This window comes from Eleutherodactylus coqui, chromosome 3, assembly GCF_035609145.1.
Source record: "Eleutherodactylus coqui strain aEleCoq1 chromosome 3, aEleCoq1.hap1, whole genome shotgun sequence".
In the NCBI taxonomy this organism is placed as follows: Eukaryota; Metazoa; Chordata; class Amphibia; order Anura; family Eleutherodactylidae; genus Eleutherodactylus; species Eleutherodactylus coqui.
The window spans coordinates 25,366,913-25,382,521 of record NC_089839.1 but is presented as its reverse complement, the minus strand read 5'-3'; the positions used below and the strand labels follow the sequence as shown (position 1 = coordinate 25,382,521).

Below are 15,609 nucleotides of genomic sequence, written 5' to 3'. Positions count from 1 at the left end.
CGTTGTTTACACTTTCTGTGCGTTTTCCGCATACAAGAAATGTACCTGACAACGCAGTGTGGGCGGGGCCTAAAACAGCGCAAAATCCACAACACAAGCAGAGAACGGTGTGGGGGGTATTCTCACTGCGGAGATGCTTCCACAGTAATTATCCTGACACAAATACACGTTTACATTGTGCGCCGACCTGCATGCAGATACCACAGACCATCCGCTGTGTGTACGGCCACCCAACGGCCGGGTCTTCACACTCCACTATATCAGTGACCATGTGATGTCATCAGACCGCAGGGTGACATCACGTGTGATGTCATCATACCTCCCACCCTCTAGTTAGTAGTGATACGGACACGAGGCGGCTCGCGCAGAGCACCGCTGGGAACTTTTCTTGTTTGGCCACGACCCTAAAATAGCTAAATTTCTGCCCAAACAGAAACCCCAGGAGGTCCTGACGGAGGGGGAGCGTCATCACATAGCGCCATCCCTCTGTGGTGGTGGGGAATACATGTTCTACCACTCTACTGAGGTTTCTGTCCTCCCTCGGCTCACATTAGGACCCCCGTGTTATGGTTACCGCTGGGTATGTCATGTGACTATACCAGGCGGCAGCGGCTCACCGCCATTCACACTCAGGAAACTGGGGGAAACTGTTGTAAACCAGAGTCACAGAGGCGCTCGGAGGTCACACCCCACAGGGGGATGTTATCACGTGGGTTTTGTCCGACTGTGATACGAATGGAACTCGTACAGTGAGAGGAGCCATTATTTACTGTGAATGTATTCACAGGAGCGATATTTTTTTCTTGAATTCTGGATTTTTTTTGTGTATCAGTGAGCAGAAAGTATACCGTGTATTTTATGTGTATGTATTAGTGTGTATAATATATATATATATATATATATATATATATATATATATATGAAATCAGTGAGCAGAAAGTATACCATCTGTATATTAGTGTGTATTGTGTATACAGTGTGTATATACAGCCGGGTGTACACTAGTATATACAGTATATACGTCTCTCACCTCCGGTCTGGTTGAAGCGCTCCATCGCTATCCTCACATTATTTCTGAATACAGCCTCAGCTCCTTTACCAATCTGTGTACCGTCCTCCCAGTATTCGGGTCCCTCCTTCTTCATCCACTCGGCTCGCGGTAACAACCTCCGGCTGACTGAGTTATAATTCGTAATCTCCTGATCATCCACATATCCAGCTAACGAGAACTCAGGTATCCCGGACCCCGGAGCCGAGACCGCCGTGTAATAGTAGCGGAGAGAGTGACTGTCTGAGAGATACAGAGTGTTACATATCACACACGGGGCGGAGTCACACCGGCGGGTTCACAGACAATACACAGAGCTCAATAGCTTTATTCTTATTACTAGTTTTTGCGCGTGCGAGAAAAAAAGCGCCATGCTGTATTTTTGTGCACATTTGCGCACCAAAAGCCCGACAGAAAGTCTATGAGAGGTGCGCAAATTTGCACTCAGTACCCGCGTGATTTCGGAATGCGCTGCACGATTTTGAGGAAGAAACACATCTGGAACTCATTAGGCATTTCAAATAGCATGTGAATCAGGGTGCGGCTGTGACCCGTGGGCATGTGGAATCACACAGCGAGTGCAAAAAGTACAGTAATATGTACAAAAATTGCAGGCGAAAACGTCTTTTACGCCGCAAATACGCCGTGCTAACACTGATGTGAAGCCGCCATATACTACAATCACAGGAAGAGTTATCATGTATATATGTATAGGTGACAGGGTCTGGGTCATGTATGTACAGCATATAGGTTACAGGGTCTCAGTCATGTATGTATGTACAGTGTGTAGGTTACAGTGTCTCGGTCATGTATGTATGTACAGTGTGTAGGTGACATGGTCTCGGTCATATATGTATGTATAGCGTGTCAGTTACAGGGTCTCGGTCATGTATGTATGTATGTATGTATGTATGTACAGCATGTAGGTTACAGGGTCTCGGTCATGTATGTATAGCGTGTAGGTTATAGGGTCTCGGTCGTGTATGTATAGTGTGTAGGGCACAGGGTCTCGGTCATATATGTATGTACAGCGTGTAGGTTACATGGTCTCGGTCATGTATGTGAGATGCAGCAGATGTTACATGATGTGATTTTCTTCGTGTTGTACATTCTACGTTTTCGTCTCTCACCGCGCCGCACAGGGAAGAACCACAAGGGGGCTCTGTATGTGATAGAATGTGCGCTCCACAGCACCTTATAACTCCTCAAAGAGGTTCTGAGGCAGCTGGTGTTATTTACTGTTTAGCACACACTGAACCTGCTGCAGAACCTCTTTTGAAAGTTTTATATCAAACTGTAATAGTTCACAAGAAGCCTCTGTCTGCTTTATCAAGAAGATGTTCTGCAGCAGCTGGACCCCAGTGTCCGCTCACACAGCGGTCAATACTGCGATTATTACATTCTGTGTCTGAGCGGTACGGACCGCCAGTTGTGGCATTTATATAGCAAACTATCAATCAGCCATTATATAATGTACAGTCTGTGAGGATGATGAGGGGTGGACGCAGCACATTTTATGACTCTTAGCTGCTCCCCTATTTTCCATGTTCTGTAATATATAATATATTTGCCGCACATTATGTGCTCCATTATTTCCCCTCCCTTTCCTCAGTAAATCTCGTGTTTTCCACATATTTCCATGTATCGCAGTAATACCGCCATACTGTCACACGGTGATTGCATCATCTCTAGTGACAGAAGAACAAACGCCGAGTTCACCGACAATAGCTGCATTTCCTCTATGGTGCACATTCCATCCCGCCGTCTTATAGATTACAGCATATCAGTACATATGTAATAAACAGGTAGGTCGGCTTCTAGGTCTGAAATCTTCTTTATTTTCAAGGAACAGACATGACGACAAGTTGTCGCGGTCCTGGACGCGTTTCGGCTGGTCCTGCAGCCTCTCACCAGCTCTGTACACACTGATGAACACGTCTTATATAACACAGATCTAAAGACAAGCAGATGCCGGACCTGACTGGTTGTTGGGTGGATCCACAATCCATTCATTCTCTCCAGGTTTGCTGCAGGTTTAGGGCTTATTCCCAGGGACGTGCATCAGTTGGGTTTTCACACCCAGCTGATATACGCTGCCCCTCTCTGCAAGGGGAGGAGGCGGGATGGGGTGGGAGCTAGGTGCTGAGCTCCCGTGCCCTACCACTGTCTGCAATGGGAGGGGCGGGATTGGGCAGAGGTAAGCTCCGCCCTGTCATGCCCTCCCATTGCAAGCAGTGGTGTGGGGCGTAGGGGGCGGGAGCTCAGTGCACCGAGCTCCCCACCCATACCGCCTCCTCCCCTTGCAGAGAGGGGCAGCATATATCGGCCGGACGCGAAAACCCACCGATATAAATCCATGTGAATGAGCCCTTACAGTGGGTGTATTAAACATATAAATATATATAGAGAGCGATGCACATTAGTAAATCCCATATTACACATGTTCATAACCTGCCAGGCATTATTATACCGCTGAACACCCTGATGGGCACTATGTGCAACCAGACAATAACGTGCAGAAATGCTGCAGACATGGGATTTGGTTTCTACATGAAAAACCTATAAAACATAATTACCTGATTTGTTGGCAATAAACCAGCAATAGAAAGAGGGGGGGGAGGGGAAAGAAAATCCGCTGCAATAATATCCGTTGTGGCCGTCTCTCCCATAGAGAGGAGCGAGACCGCAACAGAAAAAAAAAAAAGAATTGACACGCTGCGTCCCGGGAATCTGTGCCACAGAGCCGGATAATGCCAGCTTTGCCGCGACAGATCGTCCGCCCCGTGTGGACGAGACTTTTGTCAAATCCCGTCCACATGGCTGGCCGATGCCAGGATTAGTGGCCGCAGGGGGTTTTGCCACAGCAAAATTATGTGGCAAATCCGCCCCGTGTGAACCCGGCCTTACAGGGCTGTCCAACAATAAACTAATACATTGAAGTGCTATAAACATGCATTATTGTTTCTTCATGGAAAACACAAAAAACATGATTTGTCGGCATTGTGCTAGCAGAAGAATCCCCCTCAATAACGTAGATAGTAATTAGTGTCACCATATATCAATATATACATAACAGGGCTGATTTATAATTTCGGCCCTTTGGGGTTCTGGTGTGAATGTCTCCCTCTTTACAATCATCTCCTTCCTCACTTTGCATCTCTTACTGCCTTTTACTATCTCCATCCCAAAGCTGGAGAAGCCCCTCATGTTGCCCCCCTGATGATGTATAAATGGTCGGCTGCACCAGCACTCCCTCCGGTGCTTCTGGAGATGTTTCTCCCACGTTCCATCATCCTGGTGTGGAGTCTCCTTGATGCGCCCCCTACAGATGACAAGCTGCATTGTGTACAGTGTGTGTTATATATCACATTCATGGGGCCGCAGTTCATGAAGCTACATAGATCACATTGTTTCCTCCTGTCAGAGGGGCAGAAATCCTTCCTTTTGGAGGCAGTTTGGCATTTGTTGTGTTTACTTTTACCACATTTACAATAACCTATCCCAGGTCCATATCGAAAACGAGGAGACCACATAATACATCATGGCCCAGAGTGACTTCTTCATCCTCAGAGTTGGAGGAGTCTGACGGGTGCTTTCATACGTCCAACTTCGAGCAACCCTGCTCAGACAAGTGCTATACAAGAAATTCTGGGAACCCGAAGAAAAGGGGTTCAAAAAACAACGCAGAAGAAGGAGGGAGAATACGGCATCCAACCCGAAGGGGAGATAATGGAGAAAAATGGTATTTACATGACGCCTCACATTTTGTCCCACGAACAGATCAATGTTCTCAATAAAGGACTAACGTCTGTACCAGATGCCACCTCTAAGCTATCTCAAACTATTCCTGACCTGAATAAGTTTGTCAGGACGTTAAGCCTAATGCCCACGGATGGATTTCTATTGAAGCTAATAGCTCAATGTACCCGCTGCAGAATTCCACAGAGTGAAATTACCCACGGCATGTCCTATCTGCTGTGGGAATACGCGTGGACGGCTTCTATTGTAGTCAATGGAAGCCGCCCGTCACGCTATACTTCCACTGTAGCACAACAGAAGTATAGCGTAAATACGCCCACCACCAGCAGCGTCATATGACACCGCCAGCGCGTAATGCGGGAGCTATGCAGTGGACCCGGAGGTGAGTATGGGGTATTCTGGCTGCGGAGCCCGTCACGGCCGTGGGCATGAGCCCTTAGTTGTCAAGAAATATTTTCAAAATAACAAAAATGAAGGAGATCGGGCCGATATGTTTCTTCTGAACTCCAAGGGACACAAGATAATTTCTGTGCAAAACGTTTATTGGAGATGACGGCTCTATTGGATTTGCAGCATTGGAAGAGGACAGTAAGGTCTCCTTGGAAGAGTGTGAGAATCTACATCTGACAGTCCCAAGTCCCAGTTAACATCTAGGCCGAGAGCTATTGAGGACCTCCAACATACAAAGAGAACTAAAAAACCCGTATAAGGAAACACAAAGCAGGGAACACAGAAGGAAGAACATATAGAATGTATCAGTGGGGGAACCTAGGGAATTGAATAGTCTGATGGAGAATGACAGCCTGGTAATTAAGCCGTCTGATAAAGGCGGTAACATCGTTGTCCTGGACTCTGTTATACGCTAAATTGATCCATATTATTCTGGATGACTCTACAACATACAGAAAAATGAGCGGGGATCCCACCGGGCTATTCTCCATCAAACTGCTAAATCTATTAGAAGAAGGTTCGAGTCTTGGGATATTATCTGAAAAGGAGGCTAAATATTTGGCCCCAGAAAATCCATCTAAAGCCGTTTTTTACAGCCTCCCTAAAGTCCCCAAGAATGTGCTTCCCCCACTCATGCGTCCAATTGTGTTGGGCATTGGTTCCCTTAGTAAAAGGTTGAACGCAGGGATTGATCGAGCTCTACAGCCTCTTGGGTTGGGAACCCCGGGGTTCCCCAATGACAGTAGAAGTGTCATCCAACAGCTGGATGATGTCAGATGGCCGAGCCGATATGGATGGGTGACATGATGTTACAAGTCTCTAATCTTGCATACCGCACCACATGGCACTACAGGCATTAACATTACATCTAAACAGATACAGTCAGTATGGTGAAAACATGAAAGAATTCATCTTGTCCAGGGCTGAATTTCTGCTTAAAACAATTATTTTCTGTTTTATGGTGTTTTATTCACTGATTGTGGGAGCCCCTATGGGCTCCAAGTTCTCCCCACCATGGCTAACTTGTTTGCGGCCTGGTGGGAGGAACATACCGTTTTCTCATATTCTAACCCTTTTTTTCATTGTGTGGTGTGATATGCAAGATATATAGATGACCTGATTCTGGTGCGGAACAGAAACGCACGTATGATTGAGGCACCCGGGACGTCGGATCACGTTCCAAAAAAACATTTCCAGCTTGTTTGCATTCATTTATAACAACTGTAACCTGTAATCATGGTTGGAGATTTTTGGATCCCCATATGAGGGGTGATGTGCGCCAGCATAGGGTTAACATCCCCCTATACCACAAGCCCAATGTTGGTAATACTATCCTGCTTGGGAGTAGCTGTCACCCGCCTCACACTATACAGGCTATACCAGTGGGGAGTCAGAGCTAAGAGAGAATGATCTGATGGAAGGGGCTCTAGTGAGGCTGAAAGATATATGCCTAAGGTTATAATTGGGGGGGGGGGGGATAATGCAAAAACTGTGGAGAGAGCCAAGGAAAGGGTTAACTCCATGGGTGGAAAGACCTTGATAAACAAACACAACATTAACAAATCTAATGAGAAGAGGCTAACCTATGCAACAGCCTACAGGAAGGCTGCGTTCACACGGGGCGGATTTGCCACGGAAATTCCATCTGGAGTTTTATCGTGGCAAATCCGCCTGCGACCGCTGAATCCGGGTTTAGCCAGCCATGTGGACGGCGAATCCGTCGGGGCAATACCGGCACAGATTCCCAGCCGCAGCACGGCCATTCTTTGTTCTTTGTCCGTTACGTCTGCGCTCTCCTCTATGGGAGCGCCGGCTGCAATGGAAAAGCACTCTGACAGGCCGCTCCAAGACCCCCGCCTAAGTGCTGCGGATTTTGAAGCTGCGCTTTCACATTTGCAGGTTTTCGGTGTGACAAAACCGCGACATTTCCGCCAGGAATATTTCCCGTGTGACCCCAGCCTACGGAATATAACAGCATCAGGAAACTCTGGCAATGTGTTGCCCATCCTGAAACAAGACGGGGAGCTGAAAATTATTTTAGAGAAAGGTATATGATGTGCCCAAAAAGAGGAGGAGTCTAGGGAACAAACTGTCACCAAGCACCTTCTGGAGCGCCCCCCGCAGGGAATAAAGGGTATTGTAAATGTGGTAAAAATAAATGTAACACACGCCAATAGATAATGCAATCCTATGCAGATAGCCGCGATTTGACCGCGTGAAACCCCACGGGGTAAACAAATCGCGGGATGTCCTATTTCTGTGCGAACCTTGCAAAGACTCGTCATGGCTGACGCGCCGCTTCTGCTCTGCCCATGTGCTGGCTGGGCGATAGCTGGCACATAGCAGAGCAGGGAAGACGTCGGGAGGAGGTGAACCACGGTGGTCACTGCAGGGGCACGGCTCGCATCACAGCGGGATCCGACCGTCTGCATGAGGCCAAAAGGAAGGATTTCTGCCCCTCTGACAGGAGGAAACAATGTGATCTATGTAGTTTCATGAACTGCGGCCCCATGAATGTGATATATAACACACACTGTACACAATGCAGCTTGTCATCTGAAAGGAGGCGCATCAAGGAGACTCCACACCAGGATGATGGAACGTGGGAGAAACATCTCCAGAAGCAGCGGAGGGAGTGCTGGTGCAGCCGACCACTTATACATCATCAGGGGGCAACATGAGGGGCTTCTCCAGCTTTGGGATGGAGATAGTAAAAGGCAGTAAGAGATGCAAAGTGAGGAAGGAGATGATTGTAAAGAGGGAGGTATTCTGGATTCGGGAGCTTCATACCAGAACCCCAAAGGGCCGAAATTATAAATCAGCCCTGTTATGTATATATTGATATATGGTGACACTAATTACTATCTACGTTATTGAGGGGGATTCTTCTGCTAGTACAATGCCGACCAATCTTTTTTTTTGTGCTTTCCATGAAGAAACAATAATGCATGTTTATAGCACTTAGGCACTTCAGTTTTTTATTTTTTTTTATTTTTTTGACTGCGCTGTGATGCCTAATAGTGTCATGTTGGACACCACAATAATGTCAGGCAGGTCTAGGAGCTCATGTCACCTGCAGAGATAATCCCATAATATAACACCACTGCATTCTATATTATTGCAGCAGGTGTTGGCTCCCCCCTTCTTTTTCTATTGCTGGTTTATTGCCGACATATCTGGTACCGTATGTACTCGAATATAAGCCAAATTTTCAGCACAAAAAATGTGCTGAAAAAGCCCCTCTCGGCTTACACTCGAGTGAGGTGTTTAAAAAAACACCCAAAAACGCAATACTCACTTCTCAGCCGGCGTCGCTCTCCCTGAAGTGATGCTCTTCCCGGCGGTGCGGCAAGCGACTTCATTCTTCTCCCCGCTGTCATCTCCCTGGCTCGTTCGATTCCCCTGCCATCAGCGCTGTGATTGGATCGAGCGCCAGCCAATCACAGCCGACGCTCGATAAACCAATCACAGCCATTCAGTGGCATCACAGCCAATCACAGCCGGAGCTCGATCCAGTCACAGCGCTGGCTCCTTCTTCTGCCGCACAGCCATGGAGTAGTGGGAGGTCTTTTCCTCCTTCTGCTGCCGGAAGTCGCCATCCCCCGTTGAGCGCTGCTGCCAGTCCTCCTCTCCTCCCCGCCGGACAGTCTGCCAGGCCCGAGAAGATAATGGTGAGTGGCTCTGCATCCCCGAAGCTCCTACTGCGCCCAAAGGAGGGAAGATTCATCCTGCTGCATGTAAGTAGTCTGCCCATATGGGGGGAATATGGCTGTATATATGTCTGTATACTATGCATGTGTGTATTAATGTCTGTTTATATGTGTGTATATATGTCTGTATACTACACTGTACCGTCTGTGTATATATGGTATGTATATGTATAGTGTGTGTGTAATATATATATACTAGCTGATATACCCGGCTTCGCCCGAGTTAATTTGGTACTGGTGTTTATCTGGTGTTCACACGGAAAATCTTATGAAGTCGTGGTTACTTTAGAGATACTGAGGAAAAACATATGTTCCCCATTTTGCATAGTTCTCTGCGTTACCCAGGAAACACCACGTGGAGGCAACCATGTGACGTTTCCTTCATAAAAAATGACATCAGGAAGTGAGAGAATTAGATTACGTACATAAAATTTGGACACTAATTCTTTTGCACTTAGAATTGAATAATCGAGTTGGGACCCATTAACTTTTCATACTTAGGACACAATCAATGCTTGTACCAAATTTCATGTTTCTATGACATTGGGAAGTGAGACATTTAGATTATGTATGTAAAATCTGGATACTAATTCTTTTGCGCATAGAACTGAATAATGGAGTTGGGACCCATTAGCTTTTCCTATTTATGACATAATCAATGCTCGTGCCAAATTTCCCATTTCTATGACACCGGAAAGTGAGAAAATTACATTCCGCACGTAAAATTTGGACGCTAATTCTTTTGCGCATAGAATTGAATAATGGAGATGGGACCCATTAGCTTTTTCTATTTATGACATAATCAATGCTCGTGCCAAATTTCACGTTTCTATGACACCGGAAAGTGAGAAAATTACATTCCGTACGTAAAATTTGGACGCTAATTCTTTTGCGCATAGAATTGAATATTCGAGTTGGGACCCATTAGCTTTTTTTATTTATGACATAATTAATGCTTGTGCCAAATTTCCCGTTTCCATGGCACCGGAAAGTGAAAAAGTTACATTCCGCACGTAAAATTTCTACGCCAATTCTTTTGCGCTAGAATTGAATAATCGAGTTGGGACCCATTAGCTTTTCCTATTTTTGACATAATCAATGCTTGTGCCAAATTTCACGTTTCTATGACACCGGAAAGTGAGAAAATTAGATTGCGTACGTAAATTTGGACGCTAATTCTTTTGCGCATAGAATTGAATAATGGAGTTAGGACCCATTAGCTTTTCCTATTTAGAACATAATCAATGCTTGTGCCAAATTTCCTGTTTCTATGACACCGGAAAGTGAAGAAATTACAATCCGCACATAAAATTTGGAACGCTAATTCTTTTGCGCATAGAATTGAATAATCGAGTTGGGACCCATTAGCTATTCCTATTTAGAACATAATCAATGCTCGTGCCAAATTTCCCATTTCTATGACACCGGAAAGTGAAAAAATAACATTCCGCACGTAAAATTTTGACGCCAATTCTTTTGCGCTAGAATTGAATAATCGAGTTGGGACCTATGAACCTTTCCTATTTATGACATAATCAATGCTTGTGCCAAATTTCACTTTTCTATGACACCGGAAAGTGAGAAAATTAGATTCCGTCCGTAAAATCTCGACGCTAATTCTTTTGCGCATAGAATTGAATAATCGAGTTGGGACCTATTAGCTTTTCCTATTTCTGACATAATCAATGCTCCTGCCAAATTTCGAGTTTCTATGACACCGGGAAGTGAGAGAATTAGATTCCGTATGTAAAATTTTGACGCCAATTCTTTTGCGCTAGAATTGAATAATCGAGTTGGGACCCAATTACTTTTCCTATTTTGGAGATAATCTATGCTTGTGCCAAATTTCATGTTTCTACGACATCGGGAAGTTGGAGATCTTTTGGCGAGTCAGTGAGTGAGTGAGTGAGTGAGTGAGTCAGTGATGGCTTTCGTCTTTATATATATATATATATATATATATATATATATATATAGATAGATAGATAGATAGATAGATATAATACACACAGTATATACTCAAGTATAGCTAGGCTTATAAGTCAAGTCAATAAGTCTTACCTGTTTTTTGTGGTAAAACTTGTTGACTCGGCTTATACTCGGATCAGCTTATATTCGAGTATATACAGTAATTATGTTTTATATGTTTTTCATGTAGAAAAAAAAAACACATGTCTGCAGCATGTATACACTTTATTGTCTGATTGCACAGTAGTGCCCATCAGGGTTATGTTCAGCAGTATAATAATGCCAGGCAGGTCTATGCGTACATGTCACCTGCAGGGAAGTTACAGGGATAACCCCATATTCCAACAGCAATATAGTTTATATTATTTTTGCAAGGGTTTTCTTTTCCTCTCTTTTTCTATTGCTGACAAATCTTATTATCAAATGTGATTTGATAATAACTGATCCCCTCCATACTCCCCAAAATACACTGCAGATAAGTGATATAATAACTGATCTCCCTCTATACTCCCCAGAACACACTGCAAATAAGTGATATAATAACTGATCCCCTCCATACTACCCAGAATACACTCCAGATAAGTGATATAATAACTGATCCCCTCCATACTACCCAGAATACACTCCAGATAAGTGATATAATAACTGACCCCCTCCATACTACCCAGAATACACTGCAGATAAGTGATATAATAACTGATCCCCTCCATACTCACCAGAATACACTCCAGATAAGTGATATAATAACTGATCCTCCTCCATACTACCCAGAATACACTGCAGATAAGTGATATAATAACTGGTCCCCCTCCATACTCCCCAGAATACACTGCAGATAAGTGATATAATTACTGATTCCCTCCATACTCCCCAGAATACATCGCAGATAAGTGATATAATAACTGATCCCCTCCATACTACTCAGAATACACTGCACATAAGTGATATAATAACTGATCCCCCACCATACTACCCAGAATACACTGCAGATAAGTGATATAATAACTGATCCCCCTCCATACTACCCAGAATACACTGCAGATAAGTGATATAATTACTGATTCCCTCCATACTCCCCAGAATACACCGCAGATAAGTGATATAATAACTGATCTCCCTCTATACTCCCCAGAACACACTGCAAATAAGTGATATAATAACTGATCCCCTCCATACTACCCAGAATACACTGCAGATAAGTGATAAAATACTTATCCCCTCCATACTACCCAGAATACACTGCACATAAGTGATATAATAACTGATCCCCCTCCATACTCCCCAGAATACACTGCAGATAAGTGATATAATTACTGATTCCCTCCATACTACCCAGAATACATCGCAGATAAGTGATATAATAACTGATCTCCCTCTATACTCCCCAGAAGACACAGCAAATAAGTGATATAACTGATCCCCTCCATACTCACCAGAATACATCACAGATAAGTGATATAATAACTGATCTCCCTCCATACTACCCAGAATACACTGCAGATAAGTGATATAATAACTGATTCCCTCCATACTACCCAGAATACACTGCAGATAAGTGATATAATAACTGACCCTCCTCCATACTACCCAGAATACACTGCAAATAAGTGATATAATAACTGATCCCCTCCATACTGACCAGAATACACCGTAGATAATTAATATAATAACTGATCACCCGGAATACACTACAGATAAGTGATATAATAACTGACCCTCCTCCATTCTCACCAGAATACACCGCAGATAAGTGATATAATAACTGACCCCTCCATACTACCCAGAATACACTACAGATAAGTGATATAACTGACCCCCCTCCATCCCCCCCAGAATACACCGCAGATAAGTGATATAATAACTGACCCCTCTCCATGCTCACCAGAATACACTGCAGATAAGTGATATAATAACTGACCCCCTCCATACTGACCAGAATACACTGCAGATAAGTGATATAATAACTGATCCTCCTCAATACTACCCAGAATACACTGCAAATAAGTGATATAATAACTGATCCCCCCCCCATACTGACCAGAATACACAGCAGATAAGTGATATAATAACTGATCCCCCTCCATACTCACCAGAATACACAGCAGATAAGTGATATAATAACTGATCCCCCTTCATACTACCCAGAATACACTGCAGATAAGTGATATAATAGCTGATCCCCTCCATATTCCCCAGAATACACTGCAGATAAGTGATATAATAACTGATCCCCTCCATACTCCCCAGAATACACCACAGATAAGTGATATAATAACTGATCCCCTCCATACTACCCAGAATACACTGCAGATAAGTGATATAATAACTGATCTTCCTCCATACTCACCAGAATACACTGCAGATAAGTAATATAATAACTGATCCCCTGCATACTACCCAGAATACACTGCAGATAAGTGATATAATAACTGATCCCCCTCCATATTCCCCAGAATACACTGCAGATAAGTGATATAATAACTGATCCCCTCCATACTCACCAGAATACACTGCAGATAAGTGAAGAAGCGCAATGAGGGGGAACATCTTCCTTCTCCTGATACATTGGAGACCCCGAGTGACGAGAACATAAAGAACTTCTACAAACAACTGGAGCCGTCAGTCAGTGACTCCACAGACTGGAGGCGGAGCTCAGCTCTGATTGGACAGAAGGTACCCTCTCCACCAATAGTAAAATAAATCTGCGGCTGGTCATCAGTTACCGGGCAGAGTGAGGCCGGAGAGGTTAGACGGCGGAGAAAGTGAAAGTAAGATGTTGGGATTTTCCAGAAATAATGGAGATTTCTAGAGAAGTGTGAGGAGCTGATAATGAGGAGTAAGCCGGGCAGGGAGGTCTGCTGGGTCTGTGGGGGCCGCTGTGATCACCATGGTGATGTGTAATAATAACGCCTCTGTCCACCATTGTGTCGCTCTCCTCATCAGCTTCTCATTGCTCTGTGGAGGACAGAATGGCGCGGCGAGCTCCGCGGTTCCATCCGGCGACAACAAGCGATATCTGACCGATGATAAAGGGGAATGATGATGGATGTGACGTATCTGTGAGGACAGAAGCCTGACAGCGGTGTGACCAGAGCCGGACGGACACCGCCGTCACCACGGAGATATATTCATCGCTGGAGACGCCATTTACTGTATAATCACCGCTGACATCCATGTAATGTCCTGTCCAGAGAGCAGCGGCCATAGGAGGTGTGGGAGATATCCTATATGTTCACCATTTTGTATGTATTTTCTGTTATCAACTGTGAATATACTGTATTTTGTCTATAATGGTCTGAACTTCTGGGAGAAGGGAACATCACCTCCCCCCCACCTCCACAGCTAGTGCTGTGTGCTCAAGAACTGGAAAAACCGGTTCTAACTGGCAGAAAGCTATCTAGGAGTGCTTTGTCTTGGACAGCAGAGAGGAGAAACACAGGATGTCCATCTCATGAAGCTAAATTCAAGAATGAACTGAGCGTGCTCACTGAAGTTCCTCCCAGATGGATGACATCACAAGCTACCTCACAAATACCTCCCTCTGAGGACAACCAATCAGCACGCTAAATAATGTAACTGTATACTTCCTGTGTTGAAACTTATTTAAGTTTCAACGCGCGCAGAATAAAGACAGACTCTTTGGGGAACACATGATGTAGTCCGTGTGGTCTTTGAAGGCTCTCCAGGCCTGTACACATTTTATTTAATTTGGAACACATGGTATATCTATAATAGCGAAATTTTGCGCTAACAAATTTGGAGGCACCGCTGGGATAATGAAGATACAGAGATATGAAGATATTTCATCGTTATCCGGACACAAGGGGACTTCGAAGCAGAGACGGACAGATAATGAGCTCAAACAAGGTAATAAGTTATTCTTGTACCTGTCCCATCTCTCCCTCTCTGCTATGATCCGCCCCAGGCCGGGTGAGTTGAAATATGATAAGTCTGTATCAAAAGAACTATGAAATAGATATACTGTGTGGTTTTTATGTTGTCTGTGAAGAAAATGTCCTGAGTGAAAGAAGGTGTGAGCTATGGGGGTTTATATATTCTCTGTAGTCGTGAATGGTGTGAACAGACTGTGCAGGTTAATAAGGAACAAAGAATGTGTAGTATAACTTGTTAAAAGAAAGCAAAAAGGAAAGTTGATATAAGCAATTTTAGCTGAAGGTTATAGTAGTGATTAAAAACAGAGTCGTGTGTCCATGCGGTCAGAGAGTGTCCATTGTGCAACATGTGGCTGAAGAGGTCTCCCTTTGTTATGTGGGGGGAGGGGTGCACATGGAGTGCTTGCATTTGCCATGTTGGCATACATCAACTCAAAGGATTTTGGCTTGGAGTAATTGATACCAGACAGCAGAGAGGCCTGTCTGATGGAAGAGTGAGCCGGCCGAGATACCTATCCGATTGTAGTGGGCCCAACGAATTTTTTGAGGACTAGTGCCAAAAGTAAAAGTTTGTGCTACGAGTTGTGGGATGAGAGAATCTCAATAATAATAGGATTTTTTCTAATTACGACATAAAAGAGCAGGGTCGAAACTGTAAGTGCTTATTAGTGAGATAAGCCAAACCTGCGTCGTGAGGTGTGAGAAAAATCAAAGACTCGCAAGCAAATTCAATGAGATGATGTTTTGTTTGTAAAAACATAACTGGACACACAAAAATGGG

The 15,609-nt window shown here is 44.4% G+C and overlaps 1 protein-coding gene and 1 long non-coding RNA gene across 3 annotated transcripts in view; one reads left to right on the top strand and one right to left on the bottom strand.

Annotated features, from left to right (window-relative positions):
* The window catches only part of LOC136620521 (class I histocompatibility antigen, F10 alpha chain-like), a 111,971-nt gene that overhangs the window by 22,632 nt on the left and 73,730 nt on the right, over positions 1-15,609 (bottom strand). Inside the window, exon 2 of one of the 2 annotated variants that reach the window (XM_066595355.1) lies at positions 1,031-1,287. The exons of the other annotated variant lie outside the window; for it this stretch is intronic. Coding sequence (XP_066451452.1) covers positions 1,031-1,287 — 257 coding nt within the window. The remainder of the gene's footprint in view (positions 1-1,030; positions 1,288-15,609) is intronic. 2 annotated transcript variants of the gene reach the window in all.
* On the top strand, positions 13,665-14,586 carry LOC136619712 (uncharacterized). Its single transcript, XR_010791005.1, has 2 exons — positions 13,665-13,703; positions 13,879-14,586. It is a non-coding gene; the product is annotated as an uncharacterized lncRNA (long non-coding RNA).